This window comes from Pseudorasbora parva, chromosome 5 (assembly GCF_024679245.1).
Source record: "Pseudorasbora parva isolate DD20220531a chromosome 5, ASM2467924v1, whole genome shotgun sequence".
Lineage (NCBI taxonomy): Eukaryota > Metazoa > Chordata > Actinopteri > Cypriniformes > Gobionidae > Pseudorasbora > Pseudorasbora parva.
This window is the reverse complement of record NC_090176.1, coordinates 35,512,409-35,533,600: the sequence shown is the minus strand read 5'-3', so window position 1 is coordinate 35,533,600 and position 21,192 is coordinate 35,512,409. Positions and strand designations below refer to the sequence as shown.

The window sequence follows — 21,192 nt, the reverse complement described above, 5'->3', positions numbered from 1 at the left end:
GGAAAATTAAGATTACAGTGAATAGAATGGAAATCATAGGAGCAAATTTCTGGAAATAAGGAGTTTATTTTATAAAAGCACTTGCATAAATTGATCTATGTGTTACACTTTATTTTACGCTCAAATTCTCACTTAACTACAGCTATGACTTTTGCCTCAATAAACTCCTAATTACTGCTTATTAGTAGTTAGTAAGGTAGTAGTTATTAAGTAATGTAGAATATAGATTCATGCAGAATGAGGCATTAACATGTGCTTTAGTGCTAATAAACAGCCAATACAGATACTTATAAGCAGTTTAGTAAGTAATTGGATCCTGAACTAAAATGTTGCCATATATAAATAACAATTTCCCATTGTATTTTAAATAACACAAGTGGAAATCACACTACCGTTTAAAACTTTGGGCTCAGTGAGATCAATGGGAAAATGAATCAGTTTCCACAAAAAATATTAATTCGATAATAAGAAATGTTTCTTGCACACCAAATCAACACATTAGAATGAGTTTTAAAGAATCATGTGAGACTGAAAACTGGAATAATGGCCACTGAAATATAATATAGAATAGAAATAGTAAACGTAACAATACATGCCTTGTTGAGCATAAAGATTTCCTTTTAAAAAACAATACAAACACTTACGAGACCAAACTTTTGAACGGTAGTGTAATTTTTACCATTATGTCACAAATAATGTTGACTGAGCTTAAGTTGTACTGAACCTGGAATATTCCTTCATGCACACAATGCTGTTGAACACAGTGACTCACAAACTGTCCTATAACCGCAACGCAAAGGCAGAAAGCATGCAAAGGCTGACCACTGAAAAAAATGGTGGTAAAAAGGTAGAAACAAAAAAAGAAAGAAAACAGTGGTAAAGAAAGAGAGATAGACAGAAAAAGAGAGAGGAAGAGACATGTGTTATTTATTTCCCGGGTAAACAGAATTCAAGGCAGACATAATCAATAGGAAACTCCATATTGTAAATAGGCAGCTCTAATAGCCTAAACACTGGGTGCTATGGTTACACAGGCACATCAGCGGCGGTTAACGTTCGGGAGAGACCAGCCGGGCAGCCTACCCTTATTTACCAATAAAGAGCTCTGATGATAAGATAAACATATAGGAGACAGAAGCAAGGGAAGGGAGGGAGAGAGGAAAGGAGAAAGGGCAGAGCTTTCATCCTCTATTTGGAGCTTTAGAAGGGAGCTAAGAGCAAGGAGGCCCGTGTCAGAAGCCATCAGGGTGATGGTGCGCGGTGAACTGGCGACCCCACACACAGTCACTCACACATGGATACGCGCAGAGTACACACGCTGCTCGTAGTATGGCGTATGGCTGACTGGGCCGACTAGCTCTGCATTAAGACCAGAGCCCAAATCTGTGGGTGGTCAAATTGTTGTCAAGAATCTGCTGAGAAAGGTGTCTGTCTCAACCAAACAACACACACAGGGATTAAATAGACAATCTAAACAGATAAACAACATGATTTATAATCAGAACAGCCTGGATAGGGAAAACATGCACTATAATGCCATATTTCCAGTTAAATACAAGTTAAGCACTATCTACAACTATGCATTTACAACGAAAGCCTATGCTGCATGCAATGGTTGCCCCATTAACTTTCTTGTTCTGTAAGTGCACTTTTGTACATGGTCATTCCTGTTACACAGAACTAGGCATGTGCCGATATCAATTTTTCATGTTGCGATTAATTGATGAAGTTTTATCACGATATACGATATTATCACGATATTGAAATAAGTTGCAAAAAAAAGTGTTGCCATAGCATAACAGCTTTAAAAACTATTTTTGTAAGAACAAAAATAACTGAATGTTTAAATACAATAATGCACCAAAAAAATATACAGCAAAAATATATACAACTCTGGAAAAAAAATTAAGAGACCCCTCATTGAGAAATCAATGTTAAGTGGTCTCTTGATATTTTTCAGAGCTGTAAAAGTACAATTTTCAAGATTAAATTGCAAAAGAATTAGGTTACAAATTACAATAAGGTCTCATTACTTAATGCATTAACTAAGATTGAGCAAGCTACATTTGGTACAGAAAGTATAATGTTTTTGGTAATGTTAGTTAAGAAATACTGATCATTGTTAGTTTTATCTCAGGTCCATTAAAAAAGTTATTTTGATTTTGATTTTAATGTCATCTAACAGTAACTAAGAAATTAACATAGAATGATTAATTCTTTATAAGTATGTCTCAAAGTTTTACTGAACAATAACAAATAATCAGAACAGTTGTATGTTGTACAGGCATGTTGTAGGCCTAGTCCAGATTAAAACATGAAAATGTTTAAGTTTGAAAATAAATAGCCTATTAAGTCTTTAAGTATTAAGTATTTGGTGTTGTGATGAACAACATTGAGATTACAAAAACGAATGGCTGTTTTAAAAACTACACGCGTTTTTTTTGTTTGTTTGCTGGTTTCCGGGGTAACCGGCTGCATTCTGCCGTTCATCAGCGCCCTCTGCTGTCACTGAGCGGCACTTCAGCAGCGCGTCTCCTTCACGTTTGTTAATTAATAACAAAACACAAAAAACATGATAAAAAGCTAATAAGTAATATTCTAAAGAAAATGTGTTTTTACATTTTGATTACATTTTGATATATATATATATATCAATGTTTGAACTGAACGGTCATAACTGAACGGCTGGCCACGTTAGCGCGTTTGTTTTCTTGACGCAAATATGACGACATGACAGACGATATTCAGTGCTAAGAACAAGCAACGTACAGATTAAGTAATTCACACGAATAAAAGTTAGGGCGAATAAAGGGCGTATAAAACGTTTTTAAACGCTTCCCCTAATCAGTCTGCCAAACGATTGCATATGTTGTTTGCATTGCGCGATACAAGACACTTAAACACACTGTTAATAATGTGCATGCGTCACAAAAACGTTATTCTTAACTTTTACCGTTTTCGATGAAAGGACACAACGTAATGCCACACTTAATGCTTTCAAAACAAATCTAAAATTACCATTTGAAGAATTCTCTCACCTGCGGAGAAAAAGGAAAAAAGTCCAAAAGTAGCTGCTTCAATTGCGGTAAAGTTAGTTTAACGTTCGTTAGACATTCAGTTTCATAACCATTAAACTCCCTACGCATTTCATATTTTCAGCCCAAACTAACTCAAATATGCATAAACCAATGTCCCTTAAGTTGCACAAGGCTTAATTATTGCAAATAAAATATAATAATTACCTGTATAAATCATTTAAACAATTTAACTATATGACATTATGTTATCAAACTAATGCTACAATGTTCAGGAAAAAACATCCCTTTCATTGCACAAGGCTCAGTTTTTGGAATTAGCATTTCCCATATTTTATAATAATTTTAGAAAATGTAATATATGCAATACCGTAAATCCATTAAATGACAACACCGTTTGACCTAAAAGACTCAAACCTACTGTAAATTACTCAGAATATGGTTCTCTATGATGCACAAGGTTTGTTTTTATTATTAATAATCTGGTATTTTTCACAAGGCTTGTTTAATCTGATTAATAATCTGGTATTGTTCATATACAGTACTGAACCCATTTAAATCCATTAAACGACAACACCGTTTGACCTAAACATATCAAACCTACTGTAAATTACTCAGAATATTATGTTCTATGATGCACAAGGTTTGTTTTTATTATTAATAATCTGGTATTTTTCACAAGTCTTGTTTAATCCGATTAATAAAATGGTATTGTTCCTATAGAGTACTGAACCCATTTAAATCCATTAAACGACAACACCGTTTGACCTGAAAGACTCAAACCTACTGTAAATTACTCAGAATATGGTTCTCTATGATGGACAAGGTTTGTTTTTATTATTAATAATCTGGTATTTTTCATATACCTCCTCATCAACTTCAGTCAGACTCGTGGTAAAACCAGGCCTCTGCGTGGCTGAATGCGGGAATGCCTAACTTCATAAAAGGCTGTCAACAAACCAAAATGAACGAAGCTAAACGTTTATAACAAATTATTAACACATTCCCAAAAAAAATATTTTACACGTAAAATTACCTTCATCCAGGAAATTAAATCGGCATGAGAAACTTTCACATTCTTCTGTACATCTCGGCATCTCATGAACTCGAAGAGCTTCCTTATTCCTGACAAAAAACGCGCCGTTAATCATTCCTAAATGTGTTCACCGTCATATCTGACTAAAATATTAACAAATGTATTTACTATTTCATTCTAGAAAGAGAAAAGCAACCCAACCTACCGACTCTGTTGCATGAAGATAAAATGGCGTCGTCGTCTGGCGACGCAGCATTCATCGAAGGGCGGAGTCAAGAATATTCGGCGCGGCTTTTTACACTTTCAGGTAAAAATAAAATTACACTATGTAGGACACTGAAGAGGAGTACTCTTTAACACTTTATATTGTTCATTTAGCAATTTGGGAGTAATTCACTTTTAACACTGCAAATTTTACCCTGCCAGTTTTACTATGTATGAGTAGCCTAGCCTATAAAGTAGGCTATGCATGCAATTTCCCCATGAAAATCATCTCATCAGGTTTAAAGTATAAACACTTAAGTTATATTCCCAGTTTCACATACAAACTTAAACCTACACTAAGGCCGGTTTTACAGACAGGGTTTGGACTAAACTAGGATAAGGCCTTATTTCAATAAGAACATTTAAGTAACTTTTATAAATGTGCCCTAGGAAGAAAAATAAAGTAAAAATAACATGGTGTGCATCTTAAGACAAAACAATGGCACTGACATATTTTAAGATATATCAGTGCAAATTTATTTCATTTTTTACAGCTCAAACATCCTGTACACCAATAAAGCATCCATGCACTCCAATAAATCAAAAAATGATATAGCATTATATAGTTTATAAAAGCTACTTAAATGTCCTTATTGAACTAAGACCTACTCCTGGTTTAATCTAATCCTGTCTGTGAAACCATGCCAATGTTTTAGAAGAAGAAATGAAGACCCACCTCATTAACTTTTGTTCATTTTGAACATAAAGTTAGCTACATCTTGCTAAAATAATTTCCAGCTAAAATAATGACAACTTGAATATTTCATCTTAGCCTATATTCTATGAACATGAAAATATTCTAAATGACCCGCCTTTTTTCAAACTGAAAATGTCTGTGGTAACGCACTGTATTTAACTCAGAATATTCTTTCTGGGAGACAAGAATGGGTAAATTAATGGATTCCGATTGAAAGATGAGAAAACAGTAGATGCTGGGAGGAGGTCAAAGGGACACTGCCTGGGTCCGGCCCAGTCATTTGTCTCTGTACAGACTGTTGACTGCAACCATTAATTGCTGGTGTTGTGTTTGTTCAACCCGCCACTTATTTTGCCCTTCGTGCCGTGGAATGCAGGGCCGCGCTGCAGTGAGAGAGAGGGAGAATGCAGCCACGTCTGAGAAGATGAAGATGAAGATGAAGAGAGGAACGGTGGTGGAGAGGTAATGACAGGGCCATGAAAAGCCAGTGTTTAGCAGGCTAACCACACGAGGCAGTGCTCCTTAACACCAGACACTCCGTCTGCTCACAACCCAAACCAGTCCGTCCAAAACTACACTCACACCTGAGCTGAAATATTTGTGCACGCGCTGACAAAAAGATGCTTTACTAATAACCTCACAGCTGCTTTCAATATGAATGACATGTGAGTTCCTAGTTATTTAGTTTACATATTGTCTCTGATTTTTCTCATTGTTGATGAGAAATATCTCCTCTGTAACTCTTGAGGAGATATATTCCTTCAAAAGGAAGTAACTAAGTCTCTATTTGTTCTTCCCTTATTCTAATTTCTGTCTGGAAGAAACAATCGTGGTAGGAAAACAATTCTTTCCAATTAATCTTTTTACAAGTTGTAATGAATATGCAGTTGCCAATTTGAAAATCACAAAAGATGCTGAGAGCGAAACAGCTGAGAAGTGTGTGGCTTTCCAGTTTTTTAAGCACTTGTTTGTCCTCCCATTTTTAAAATCACTCTCATTTTACCTTAAGAACACATAAGCGAGCCTCTTTCCACAATTGCTTTTTTTCCCCTCTCTCGCTCGTCTCTCAATCTTTGTAAGGTGAAATGAAGACATGGAGCTAAAAGCTCCAGTAGGAGAGAGCGATCTTCTAAACAATTCAACACAGTATGGGCACAGCAGGAGGCGTCTCATTCACTCCCCTGTGCCTGTGTCTATGTTCAGCCGTGTGTACATGTGATGTACGGTTTCAAATGCCTCTGTTCGCTACAATAAATAGGTCTACGCCTTCTAAAAGTAATAATCAACAAATGAACATTGTGTCAATAAATATACATAATTAAACACAATTCTTGTCTCAGTCTTGAATTTTGACTCAGCTCAGAAAAAAAATGCAAACATCTTATCTTTATATGTAACTCATAGTGATATAAGACTTTATGAATGTTCACATCACTATGCCTATATGTTCAGTATAGCATACTAGTATTATACTGTATCTGCAGTATATACTGTACACTGCACACTGATTTCTGTATACATAGAATAGGCTAACAGCTACATTTGCTCAAGTGTGCAGCATACACTGCAGAATGAACAAATTACTGTCTGCCATAATGCAAAGTATCCAATTTGGCCTTTCATTTTCTGGAAACACTTCACATTCTATTTGGTTCCATAAAGTCCCAAGGCTTCCATTAAACTAAACTGACCTAACCATGAACAATATATTTTTACATTTATTAATATTTGTTATCAATAAAAATACAGTTGTTTATGTTAGTTCACAGAACTTTAACTAATGTTAACAAATGTAACTTTAGATTTAAAAAAAAAATATTTAGCAAATGCTAATATTAACAAACATTAATAAATGCTGTGAACAGTAGCATTTTTATTACAATAACAAAGATAAATGAATACTATATATAAATAAAAGTCTTGCCTGTTGTTAGTTAATGACCTTATTGTAAAGTTTTATTTCCTTATGATGGACAAACTAGAAGAAACATTAATGATTTTTTTAAATAATAAATTATACTATTATTTATACATATTATTAAAATGAAAAATGTTTTATATATACACATGCACACACACACACACACACACACACACACGCACACACACGCACACACACGCACACACACGCACACACGCACACACACAACATTTATAACTAATCTCTTTCATGATCATTGCATTTGTCTGTCAAAAGTTAACATTTATTTATTTATTTAAAGGGCCTCATTTATGTCAAAAAATATCTGTCTGCATTGTAGAAACATGTCAAAGTGCTTATACCTACATACAGTTCTGCGGTTTTATTGCATTGTACAGAGAAATGCCATAGCAATGCAGTAAGCCCCGCCAATTAGCCAAACCTTTCCCTGCGTCTCTCAAAACGTCCTGTGTTTAGAACGAAAAGCGTTGGCTGGCCCCTCTCCCACGTATTTGCTGACTGCTCCGATACAACATCATGTACACATAAACATTCATATTTCCCCCCTGAACACGCACACACATAGGCTACACATAAACACAGTATGGCAGTTATATTTGGGTGCTTCACATTGTCCAGACGGCACACTGTCAGAGAGTGAAATGAATGGCTGTTTATATTAGAGCCTTGGTTTAATGAATTAACCAGCTGCCTGGCCGTGTCAAAACAGGGGCTCATACAGAACAGACACCCTGCGCCGAGCCCCTTTAACTCTCCTTGCTCTCCCTGCAGACAGTAGCGCACCGTGATTGCATCCTCAGGGACCGGCGAGAACAAGATGCCCAACGCCCCTTTCCAGGATTTGCGTTCATTTAGAAAAAGGCATCTGGCAAAGTGTCGCCCCGCTCTTAGCCCCATCACTGCTGCAGATTTCCGACTCTCTCTCTCTCTCCCTCTCTGTTTGCCTGCAAGTCTCCCTCCATTTTTCAGAAATTGGCACGTTTAAACAAATGTATACAAGCAGCGGGAGTCCCAAGGCTGGCACAAATTTTGGTGTTCTTCATTTCCAACACTTTTTCTCTCTCCCACCTTCTCGTACTTGGTGGACATTGCCACACTAATGTGATCTCTGCCCCATCACTGAGTAGTAACTCAGTTGTCTTCTCTCCATAAAAATCTATGATAAATATCCCTGGTTGGGGCGTGTGTGCACAGTGGCTGTTGTGGTTGCGACAGACGGCCGTAGGGAGCAGAACTTCACTTACCGCCTGAAGACAGACAGCAGCAAACAGATGGAGGGAGAACGGAAGGGACCCACCGGAATGGAGATGTTTCAGAAGAGAGTGTGAAGTTTTTATTTTTAAGTAGTTTATACAACTGCTTAAAAATAAAAACTTTACATCACAGTGTAGATCTTACATTTTCTGAAGAAAATGTGAGTGGTTGTGAACTATTCAAAAGTCACTGCCATGATGCTAGGTTGTTCTGTGGGGTTGCTAGGGCTTTGCTAGGGGGTTGTTAGGGTGTCCTGGGTGGTTTTCCACCATCATGTCTCTGATACGTAATGTAATCAGGCAAAAATCACCTCTCCTCTATACACAAATGATGCAGGATGAGTTTCACAACAAAGTTTTAATCATTTTTTTCTGCTAAGTTCTTTTAATTGCAAAAAAAGCTCAGTATCTGTTGAATTAAAACATTTTAGTGAAGTGTCTATGTTTTATCTCTAGCATGAACACACTTGCGTACCAAATGCATCTCCAGCATTTACACTTTCCAGCGTCTTGAGCATTTATCTAAATGACCGATAATAGCCAGTTACTACATTTAAATCTCTCTGTTCAGTCTCCTTTGTTTTCCTGTTCAGTTTCTCTCTATATTCCTGGCCTTTCTTTCCGCCTCTGCAGACTCCTGCAGGGCCTGGTTTCTCAGTCCTGTTGGGCTTTGTGTGGTCCGGGCTAGTGTGTGTGTGTGTGTGTGTTTGGGAGGGGGCTGAGATTGCTGTAATTACCCAGTCATACCTGTTCATTAAGCGCACAGTTGGACCCTCGCTCATAAGCATTTAGAAACCAATTGAAGCAGCGCGGGCCATTAACAACTCCTGCACTACAAGAGATAGAGAGCGGGGAAGAAAGAACGAAGAGGAGTCACCATAATGATGAAAGATAAATGGCAGAAAGGCATTGTGTGTTAATCACACAGGCTTCTTCTTTATCCCAGCAAGTGATGCTGAGATGCAAAAGAGCAAGAAAGGACAGTACTACACAGAGGAGGAAATGAGAAAGAGGAACAGGATGGAGAAAAAGAGAAGAAACAACACGAGAAGAGTGGCAAACAAGTGAGAAGAGGACATGAGAAGAGATGAGACAAAACAGGCTGAAAGGAGAAAACAGATGAGCAAGATAAGACAAGAAGGGAGGAGGAGATAAGAGATCAGAAAAGAAAAATTAAACGAAGAGATGACAAAACTAGAGATGGAACAAAACAAAACGAGACATGATATGAGAAGACACTACAGATGAGACGAAAGAAGACAAGAGCCAAAATGAGAAGAGAAAAAAGATAAATGAAACAAAAGAAGAGATGAGAAGATGAGACAAAACGAGACATGATATGAGAAGACACTAGAAGAGACGAAAGAAGACAAAAGCCAAAATGAGAAAAGAAAAAGAGATAAATGAAAGAAAAGAAGAGATGAGAAGACTAGACAAAAAGAGACATGATATGAGAAGACACTAGAAGAGACAAGATTAAAAAAGAGACGAGACAAAAGAAGACTAGAGTCAAAATTAGAAGAGAACAAAAGATGAGAAGACTAAAGTCGAAACAAGACAAAAAGAGATGTGAGAAGAGAAGAGATGAGATGAAAGAAGATAAAAGGGCAAAATAAGAGGCAAAAAGAGAAAAAAGGAAACGAGATGAGAATACTAGAGAAGAACCAAGACAAAAAGAGACATAAGATGAGAAGACAAGAGAAGAGACAAGATAAAACAAGAGATGAGACAAAGAAAAGAGATGACAAGAGAAGAGTCAAAATGAGAAGATACAAGAAGAGAAAAATAAAACAAGAGATAAGAAGATTAGAGACAAAACAAGACATAAAGAGATGTGAGAAAAGGAAAGATGAAAGAAGAGGGTTAAAAAGAGAAAAATTAAAAGAGAAGAGAAGAGAAGAGAAGAGAAGAGAAGAGAAGAGAAGAGAAGAGAAGAGAAGAGAAGAGAAGAGAAGAGAAGAGAAGAGAAGAGAAGAGAAGAGAAGAGAAGAGAAGAGAAGAGAAGAGAAGAGAAGAGAAGAGAAACTGATACCCATGATAGGTAACATAAGTGAAGGGCCAGAAAGAAGAAAAGGTAAATGACTTTGACAGGAGGATAATGAATCATGAGAATGAAAGCTAAAGTGTGTGAATGAGAGTGATTATGATACAATAGCTCTCGGTGTGTCGTCTGATTGCACAGGTATCCTGTCATCAGTAGGGGGTGTTGCTCAGTCCACTCTCACACACATGATACTGAGAGACAATTACACATAGCAAACAACTCAACTCTGCCTTACGCTTAAACAATAGGCAATGATTTCAGATCATCAGGCATTGTCTCTCTTTAAAAGCTGAGGGAGGAAATGCAGCTCTTTAAATCTGACTGCTGTTTTATAGAGGTCAGAGCTTGACCCATCAGTCAGCTCTCAACTTCATCATAAAGTAATACAGAATGTAGCTGGAGGAAATTGACTGCTAAATCTTATGGTTATTATAATCATATATATATATATATATATATATATATATATATATATATATATATATATATATATATATATATATATATATATATATATATACAGTCTTGTTCAAAATAATAGCAGTACAATGTGACTAACCAGAATAATCAAGGTTTTTCGTATATTTTTTTATTGCTACGTGGCAAACAAGTTACCAGTAGGTTCAGTAGATTCTCAGAAAACAAACAAGACCCAGCATTCATGATATGCACGCTCTTAAGGCTGTGCAATTGGGCAATTAGTTGAATTAGTAGAAAGGGGTGTGTTAAAAAAAATAGCAGTGTGGCATTCAATCACTGAGGTCATCAATTTTGTGAAGAAACAGGTGTGAATCAGGTGGCCCCTATTTAAGGATGAAGCCAACACTTGTTGAACATGCATTTGAAAGCTCAGGAAAATGGGTCATTCAAGACATTGTTCAGAAGAACAGCGTACTTTGATTAAAAAGTTGATTAGAGAGGGGAAAACCTATAAAGAGGTGCAAAAAATGATAGGCTGTTCAGCTAAAATGATCTCCAATGCCTTAAAATGGAGAGCAAAACCAGAGAGACGTGGAAGAAAACGGATGACAACCATCAAAATGGATAGAAGAATAACCAGAATGGCAAAGGCTCAGCCAATGATCACCTCCAGGATGATCAAAGACAGTCTGGAGTTACCTGTAAGTACTGTGACAGTTAGAAGACGTCTGTGTGAAGCTAATCTATTTTCAAGAATCCCCCGCAAAGTCCCTCTGTTAAAAAAAAGGCATGTGCAGAAAAGGTTACAATTTGCCAAAGAACACATCAACTGGCCTAAAGAGAAATGGAGGAACATTTTGTGGACTGATGAGAGTAAAATTGTTCTTTTTGGGTCCAAGGGCCACAGGCAGTTTGTGAGACGACCCCCAAACTCTGAATTCAAGCCACAGTACACAGTGAAGACAGTGAAGCATGGAGGTGCAAGCATCATGATATGGGCATGTTTCTCCTACTATAGTGTTGGGCCTATTTATCGCATACCAGGGATCATGGATCAGTTTGCATATGTTAAAATACTTGAAGAGGTCATGTTGCCCTATGCTGAAGAGGACATGCCCTTGAAACGGTTGTTTCAACAAGACAATGACCCAAAACACACTAGTAAACGGGCAAAGTCTTGGTTCCAAACCAACAAAATTAATGTTATGGAGTGGCCAGCCCAATCTCCAGACCTTAATCCAATTGAGAACTTGTGGGGTGATATCAAAAATGCTGTTTCTGAAGCAAAACCAAGAAATGTGAATGAATTGTGGAATGTTGTTAAAGAATCATGGAGTGGAATAACAGCTGAGAGGTGCCACAAGTTGGTTGACTCCATGCCACACAGATGTCAAGCAGTTTTAAAAAACTGTGGTCATACAACTAAATATTAGTTTAGTGATTCACAGGATTGCTAAATCCCAGAAAAAAAAATGTTTGTACAAAATAGTTTTGAGTTTGTACAGTCAAAGGTAGACACTGCTATTTTTTTGAACACACCCCTTTCAACTAATTGCCCAATTGCACAGCCTTAAGAGCGTGCATATCATGAATGCTGGATCTTGTTTGTTTTCTGACAATCTACTGAACCTACTGGTAACTTGTTTGCCACGTAGCAATAAAAAATATACTAAAAACCTTGATTATTCTGGTTAGTCACATTGTACTGCTATTATTTTGAACAAGACTGTATACACACACACACACACACACACACACACAAACACACACACACACATACATACACGCATACATACACTCACCTAAAGGATTATTAGGAACACCTTCCTAATACTGTGTTTGACCCCTTTTCACCTTCAGAACTGCCTTAACTCTACGTGGCATTGATTCAACAAGGTGCTGAAAGCATTCTTTAGAAATGTTGGCCCATATTGATAGGATAGCATCGTGCAGTTGATGGAGATTTGTGGGATGCTCATCCAGGGCATGAAGTTCTCGTTCCACCACATCCCAAAGATGCTCTATTGGGTTGAGATCTGGTGACTGTGGGGGCCATTTTTGTACAGTGAACTCATTGTCATGTTCAAGAAACCAATTTGAAATGATTCAAGCTTTTTGACATGGTGCATTATCCTGCTAAAAGTATCCATTAGAGGATGGGTACATGGTGGTCATAAAGGGATGGGCATGGTCAGAAACCATGCTCAGGTAGGCCGTGGCATTTAAATGATGCCCAATTGGCACTAAGTGGCCTAAAGTGTGCATCCCCCACACCATTACACCACCACCAGCCTGCACAGTGGTAACAAGGCATGATGGATCCATGTTCTCATTCTGTTTATGCCAAATTCTGACTCTACAGAAGAGTCGAGACTCATCAGACCAGGAAACATATTTTCCAGTCTTCAACTATCCAATTTTGGTGAGCTTTTGCAAATTGTAGTCTCTTTTTCTTATTTGCAGTGGAGATGAGTGGTACCCGGTGGGGTCTTCTGCTGTAGTAGCCCAACCATAGTATTTCTGTTTGAAATAGACAGTTTTACATCGCAAAGGCAGCATAATTTACTTGATAAATACACAATAATTCTCTATGAAAGAGACACTTTGTCCAAAAATGAAAATTCTGTCACCCTCATACTCTAATAAACCTGCATGACTTTTGTCAGAAAGACCATTTCCCATGCAATTATAATGAACATTGACTGAAGCTTTCAAACTTCAATAAGCATGGAAAAGCTCAAAGTATAAAAAAGGATGGAAAAGCTAAAAGTACAAAATACGCTATATATTGAATGTTTTCTGAATCAAACTGATCTGGTTCTTGAGTACAACTCACTGATTCAATCCGGTCATGAGGTGAAGATCCTCAATATATAACTACTTACTGTATAGCATCAGTGTCAAAAAATGAACATATTCCCCAGAAATAAATAGATCTAAAGACATTTGCTGAATCCCTCTAAACCCTCATTCACTATTTCCTACTTACCCCACTAGTTCACTAATAGGCTACAGCTCACTTGAAGGAGTGAATGAAAACAAGTGCGTGAAGTCGGACAGCCGTTGAGCAGACATCGGCTGTACACCCGTTATTGCAGTGCAATGTAGGATTGAATGCGGGCACTCAATAACGTCCACTATGGTTTTGGACACCACTACAAATGGCTGTCCCCTCAAATATAGTGCCCTATTTGAGGGTATAGGGACGTTTTCAGATTCAACCATAGTGTATTTTGTTTATATCAATTCAATCAGAAGCAAATAACTGAATGTCTCCACGGTGTCTAAACTCAAGCAGATAGGCCTACAATAGAATAAAAGGAAATATATAAAATGTTAGATAATTCCAAGAGAAATTCACATTTTTCATTGTCATTCTTATCCCTGGTTATGATTTTGAGATTCTGAGCAAACCTGCCTGTCAAACCTATCTTTGATTCTGTCAAAATCAGATCACAATGAGTTTAGGTATTACTAGTAAGATGCTTCAGATAGTCCAATCCTGAAACAGGTTATGAAGTGAGGTCAGGACTTCACTTCTGAATTTAATAAAGTTGTACCGAAAGGATCGTTTTATAAGGAACCTGATCTACAGTAGAGTAGCCTATATGGTGGAAATTTAGGCAGTTAATAATGGGCCGTAGCTCAGAGAGGAAACAGAACATGCTGGAAAGAAACTTTACACAGCAAACTTTTCAATCACGCCTCATCAGTCCTCCGGTGCCATCTTTAATACAGCTCAGATAATGGCGTTGGTAATTGGTCACAGCGCGCTAGATTGGGAGGAAACATGCCGCGCTATTGTGCCCGTCCCTTTTGTTGTGGTTAAAAAGAGGAGAAAAATAAGATGCAATTTAGACACTTTTAAGAGGTGATCATTTCTCGCGCTTTTTTCCCTCTTCTCCGCCAAAATCATAGTGAAATTGCTGCCTCAGGAAGACTGTAATTAAACTCAAAGTGGCTCTCCTCTGAGGCGCACGCCAGGCTAAAATTAACAGGGCCCTATTAGCGTTGGGAAGCACAGCGTCATCGTTGGTGAGCGCCTTTGGCAAAAAAACGTCCCGTGATGTGACTTGCTGTGAGAATCCTGACAAAAACACGAAGAGCACCAGCTGCTAATGGTTAGTCGATTTAACGCTAGCTGTGTCAAGGATTTGATTGCTCTCACCGCTGTTAAGTAAAAGTCGCGCCAAAGACATTGAGCGCTACTTAAACTTTTCTTTGAGGTTCAAATTAACAGTGCTACTTACCATACTATACATCAATATAAACACATCTACACCTTAAATGGATAGTTCATGCAAAAATAACATGTTGTTCCAAACCTATATTCGGTTGAACACAAAAGAAGGTCATTTAAAGAATGACGTAAACCGAACATTATTGTAGCAGTAAAAAATACTATGGAAGTCAATGGGTGCCATCAACTGTCTGGTTACCAACATTCTTTAAAATATATTTTGTGTTCAACGGAAGAAAGAAACAAGCAGATTTTGAGCAACTTCAGTGTGAGTGAAAAAAAACTTTTTTTTGGTGAACTGCCCCTTTAAAAATAGTTTTCAACATTATAAAGCATTATTAACTTCTAAGGTAACTTATCTAAGGTTGATTGTAGCATCTCAAATCAGTGTTTCCCAACTATGTTGGTGGAGGCACAGCAAGCGTACACATTCTGGATCCCTCTTATCTGAACCATCCATTTCAGGTATTTGAGTCTCTACTAATGAGCTGATGAGTTTAATCCCATTTGGAAGAGTTCGAAAATGTTTTCTCAACCCTGTTCCTCCTGTCTAAAACGGTGTATTAAAAATAAAATAAAAGGTCATTTTGACACCACTGTGTGCATTATAGAACCGAGGAATGTCTTAAAAGTGTTTTTAGTATAGTGAAGAACATCTTAGCTGCACTCTGACTCGCATGGCCTCAGGCGGGAATCGGAGGGGAGATCTGCGCATGCTCTTGTCTTGACACAAACCAAAAACAGACAGATGTTTGCTACATTAGAGGCTGTCAGCATGTCATTTCACCTGTCCACTTAGCACAATGTCACATGTTCTTACATCCGTTCCTGTGGGACGTGCGTCTATAAAAACCTAGTGCCATGTGTAAGATAGCCTACTCTGCAGCTGGTCTTAGTTCTCACCGTGCGGGTCGAAATCAAACCACGTTGTGTTTTATGATAGCTTGAATTAAAACGTGTTCTTAAAAGTGACTAAACGAACACATAAATGAAAAACATTACTGAACGCATGCATGAAATATGAATAACAATAGGACGCATAAAAATATATATTTTTAATTTACGTATATATTTGCCAAATATAACTTATAATTTTAATGTATTTATTACCTTTTTAAACGAGGAGCCTACCAGAGAGAGATGAGGATATTCATTTCTCGCCATAATATGTGTCACTGTCTCCACCAAGAGGTAATTCTGCTAACAACAGGATACAGCTTTCCGGTTGATAGCAGCTGGCCTATATGAGAAATTAGATATAGATTAATAACAATAACAATATTGATGGGGGAAATATGTTGATTGCACTTCATTCAGGCTAAACTAGACTATATCAGTTCGTGATGATTTGCTTTAATCTTAGTTCAGTCACCATAACTGGAAGGGTAAAGTTTGAGTAAGTCTAAGTATCAAATCAAAAACTAATTAAGCTTTAATTATTAGGTATCTTTTAAGTGATAAAATACAAAAATAGGAGGCTTAATGTATAGGAATCATACAATTTTATCTTTGAAACAAAATATATCCTGAAACACCTGGCATAAACTTTAAATTCAGAAGCAGCTGATTTTAAATGAATTTACCAAACATTAACCATATTCACACTAGTAGGCTAGTCCATTTCAGTAATGGATTTCGTTGCCAATTAGCCTATTAAAATAGCATAAGGCTTTATGTCAAATACAGTGTTGTGATGGCTATGATACATTTGGCAATTTAGGAGGTCAATAACAGTCTGAAATGGGTTTCAGTAGATATAAAATGTAAAATGTATGGTAGCGTAACTTATTGGCTTATTGGCTTAACAAAAAAGGTAATATTTACCTGAGAAATTTATAATTTGTTCTCGGAAGATCTAAATAAATTTAAAAAAAGATGTAATTGTGTGCAAGAAGTAGCATACTTGAATATAGTACAATTTATGAAGTACTACAATTAAGTCAAAATAAGTCTCTGGTACATAACTCCTGTAATACCAATAGGCCTACAAGAATCCTCAGATTTTAAAGACCTGAAGCAACTCCACCTGCTGGCTAAGCCGGATATTTTTCCATGGCCATTATTGATAGATATAGCTACTGTTTCCCTACAAAATAATGTTAAGTGGTCCGGATAAGCATCCCAAACAAAAGTCATTAAGAGACTAAAGAGCTCAAGCAATACTGATAAGACAAAACAGTCACGGATAAAAGAAAAGACAGCAGTCAGTAAAAGATAGCTTTATTTAGTCTGCGGCACATCTGTGTTACATCAGCTTGTTAATGTTATAAAATACAAACCATCATTTCAAAATAAAAGCAACGTTGCTTTGAAGTTTACTTTGTTTAATGCACGCTTGTCACCTTTAATAAATACTCTCCATTTATACAAGGACAACTGCTAACAAGAATGCGACAAAACAATATTTTAAACAATATATTTCATTTTTAAGAGTCAGAGGAAAGGCAGACACAACAAACGCATGGTAACCACACACGGGAAAAAAAGCAGAAACAGGAAATTAAGACAGCTGGATTAATGCTCCTCATTAGACCAGTCATTATGCCTAACGCCAAACAGCAGAGTAATATTGCACTGCCTGAGATGTTAACCACTACCTAATACTGCAAGAATCAATAGACCAGTCCAAATGGATTGCTCTGTTTAGTTTAAAGTGCACCTCAATGGGATTCATTTTGCTCGCCATCGACCCTTGTGAAGCAATGTATTTGTATCCGATTGCTCATAAGAGTAATTGTACCCGTCTAAAGTGAGACAACTCACTTCACATGTCTGATTGGTCTCAAGTGCCATCTTAACTGGAACGGAAAGCTAATACTGTAAATGGGTGTTCATTATTTAGATTTTGGCCCTTTCGCAGGTACACATCCTCGAGTGCAAGACCAGGGGCCGGGGGAACGTGTTACAAACGCACATTGACGTTATAAAGGGGAGAACTATTTTTGTAGCTTAAAGATATTACCATCTACAATTCTCTTATATAATGCACTAAATGAATTTTGTTCACTCTTCAGCAAACGGAACACTTTAGGAGTCAGTACACATTCAGTTCAGACACGTACACGTACGAACAGTCACAAAACATGAGTGGATCTCTCACCCCTCAGTCAGAAAGAGAGAACAGGAAGGGAAGAAGGGCACAGATAAAGGAAGAGAAAGTTAAAAACTTTAAAGTAGAAGAGAAGAGTAGAAAGCAGTTTAAAAGACAGGACAACAGGAAGTCCGCTTGTGTGGAAACGTTATGCTTTTTTTTTTGTTTCGTTCTTTATCGTTTTCCGCACATTTACTGTTGTGACTGTAAAAAGCTAATTTGGTCTTCTAAAATAAAATGTTTGACATCAACCAATAGTCAGGTTTTCGTTTAAAAACCACGCCCAAATTGATCGGGCATCAGATTGGTCACATTCAGAACATGTGTCACTTAATTATCACAACGTCTCATACAAATTTACATTAGCACCCTTTCACACATACATTCACATACGCACACAACGTACGGACACTGTCTACCATAAGAAAAATAATATATATATATATATCATTCTTATATATATCTCATTTCTAATTTCTGTTATTCTGTTATTAATATGGAAAAAAAACTTTAAAACTTTAAAACCTAGCCTATTGTAAGTGTATTTGATGGCAGTGGACAAAATACTGCCAATGTTTTCCTTGTCTATCACACAAAACTGTCAAATGTTACACAATGAAAGTTGTAAAACAGTTTTTTTTTTTACTTTAGATTTGTATCTATTTTAGTCTTCTCAGTGCTTAAAGCAGTTTATAACCATTATTATTACTTTTAATAAAACATCCGGCAGTAATCCTACATTTTTAGTAGCATTTTTTCTTTGTTATAACCAGCACTTTTTTTTTTTAAATGTAACAATGTCTGTCTCAGTCTGTCTTCGGATATCTTCATCTAATCAACCAAGGAATGTGAGCTTCTGACCGGAAATGTACAGTAATTCACTGATTTGTTTGAAACAATGTTTCAATCCCAGGTGCTGAACTGTGTACGGATTACAGGGAAATGTTGTGTAATCGGTACAGGTCGTCCCATTGAGCGACGGGCTCAGTTAACACTGTTAGGGAGCACTGAGCAGTATTTTAACAAAGCCTTCTTGAGTTCATTCTGCATTGTTAATGAGTTGAAAACGATCCGAGTCACTGGTGAAGATGGAAGATGAGGATACGGTTCCCTTCAACGGAGAGGCACCAGATACACCCCGTCCATGCTGGGCTGGATAGGGCTTGGGGGCAGAAACAGTGCAATCCTGCTGGTGGACGTCACATTTCAATCAGTTTGAGTGACAGCACAGAGGGAGATAAAGCCCTGGAGGTGATGCAGATCGACCCTTGGTAGACCCTCCAAAAATTGCTTCTGAGATGCGTTTGTGCTAACCTGAGTAAACAAACCTCACACTTTGGTGGTTTAGTCATAAACTAGGGGAACCACTAAGTTTTAGGTTTACACATTTGTCTAAAATGCTTAAAAGAATGTTTCCCTATTTTTAGCCTGTGAACTACAAGAAGTTCAGCACTAAAGTCCTCTTAAATATTGCAGGAACGATGTTCATTCCGGCGAAATAAATGTTTTTTTTTACATCAGTCATTTTATGTCACAGAGGAATTCGCTTTAACTCCTCTTACGTCCTTCATTCAGTAGGTCTTGATAAGAACATTCCATATTTTGTCCTCAAATAACTTGCAGTGCTAAAAACAAGCACCCATTGCAATAGGACAAATGTCCCTATAATTGCATCTATATATCTGTCTGTCCAACATTCAACCATTCATTCACGCCCTCTCAAGCCCTCTGCGTGTCTCTGGGGCTCAGATGCGACCGTTGCCATGGCTACTGCTGCGTCTGGACGACAGGCCATGAGGAGTGTACTGACCATCAGAGGTCAAGATCAGGCCAGATGCCTCGCAGGCCAACGCAAGCTGCCTCAACGTATCCAAAGCATCTATCTTAGCACTGCGCAGGAGGTCACACTGGCCCTAAAAAGAGAGAGACATGGATTATATGAACCAGGTTTGTTATAAACTTCTACAATAGTTAGATCTGGTGCATGAATCTGATTTGTTGTTCCAGACAGGCTGACAGTCTAATTCATTCAGAAAACAAGTGACTGTTTATGAGTGAGTTACTGAATCATTCACTAAACTGATTTGTTTAAAAACACAGATTCATTCAGGAATTAAAAACTATTGTTTTGCTCGGAAGTGCGCAACTTTTGGTTGCTGATATTGGGCCCTATCTTGCACCCAGCGCAATTGACTTTGTACACCGACGCATGTGTCATTCCTATTTTGCACCCGCGCAAAGCGCGCTTTTCCCTCCACAGAAGCACGTCGCTAAACTAGTGAATGAACTTGCGCTCCCTGGGCGGTTCAGCGCAAAAAAGGAGGCGTGTTCCGGCACAAACAATCCCTGGCGCTATTTTGCTGTTCCATTAAACAATTGCGCCACTGACCAGAAAAAACCTAGTCTAAAGTCAGTGGCGGGTTGCGCGTTGTTCATTATGCTATTTTAAGGGCGCATGCTTGACCATAATGTATACCGTGCACGCGCATACAATTTGCTCATGTAATTTACACAGATGTAACAGTTATTTTTTCAAATCATAAATTGTTACACTAAAAAAATATTAACACGAGATGACGGAAATCAGTGTGGTGTGCGACGAAGATGTGAAAAAATTGTGGCTATTTCCTCCCACGCCTGTTTAACCGACGCTATTTTGGGTGAGTTTCTCCCATCCCCATACAACACAACTTCTCTGTCTTTCACTGCTCTTACAAGAACATCAGTCTCGTCGGCTGAGAACCGCTCCTGGCGTGCGCCTGGTAAATACGCCATAATAATAGCAATCCATAATGGAACTTGCGCACCTGCTTTTAAAGGGAATGTTGGATGACACTCTGATTGGTTTATTCACGTTACGCCCAAACCACACCTATGAATAATGAAGCTACTTCAGACCAACCAATTTTAGATTTGCGCCGGGCGCAAGAGCCATTTATCCCGCCGGGAAAATAGCAACAGCGCCGAGACCCGCCCACAAAGTTACTTGCGCTTAGCGCTTTGACACTTGCGTTTCAGATCGTTAAAATAGGGCCCATTGACTTTATTTGGCACTATTTTTAACTGGCAAAGCAAAAACAGTCACTGATTTACAATATTTTGCCTAAAATGTGAATTACTTAATATAATGAACTGTATAGGGCAAAACACTCGCAAAAAACAATTATCCC

The 21,192-nt window shown here is 37.7% G+C and overlaps 1 protein-coding gene across 1 annotated transcript in view; it reads right to left on the bottom strand.

Annotated features, from left to right (window-relative positions):
• Positions 1–17,135: 17,135 nt before the first annotated feature.
• plcl1 (phospholipase C like 1) overlaps positions 17,136–21,192 on the bottom strand; it is a 74,445-nt gene continuing 70,388 nt past the window's right edge. The window contains exon 8 of the mRNA XM_067444042.1: positions 17,136–19,935. Coding sequence (XP_067300143.1) covers positions 19,768–19,935 — 168 coding nt within the window. The 3' untranslated portion in view covers positions 17,136–19,767. The remainder of the gene's footprint in view (positions 19,936–21,192) is intronic.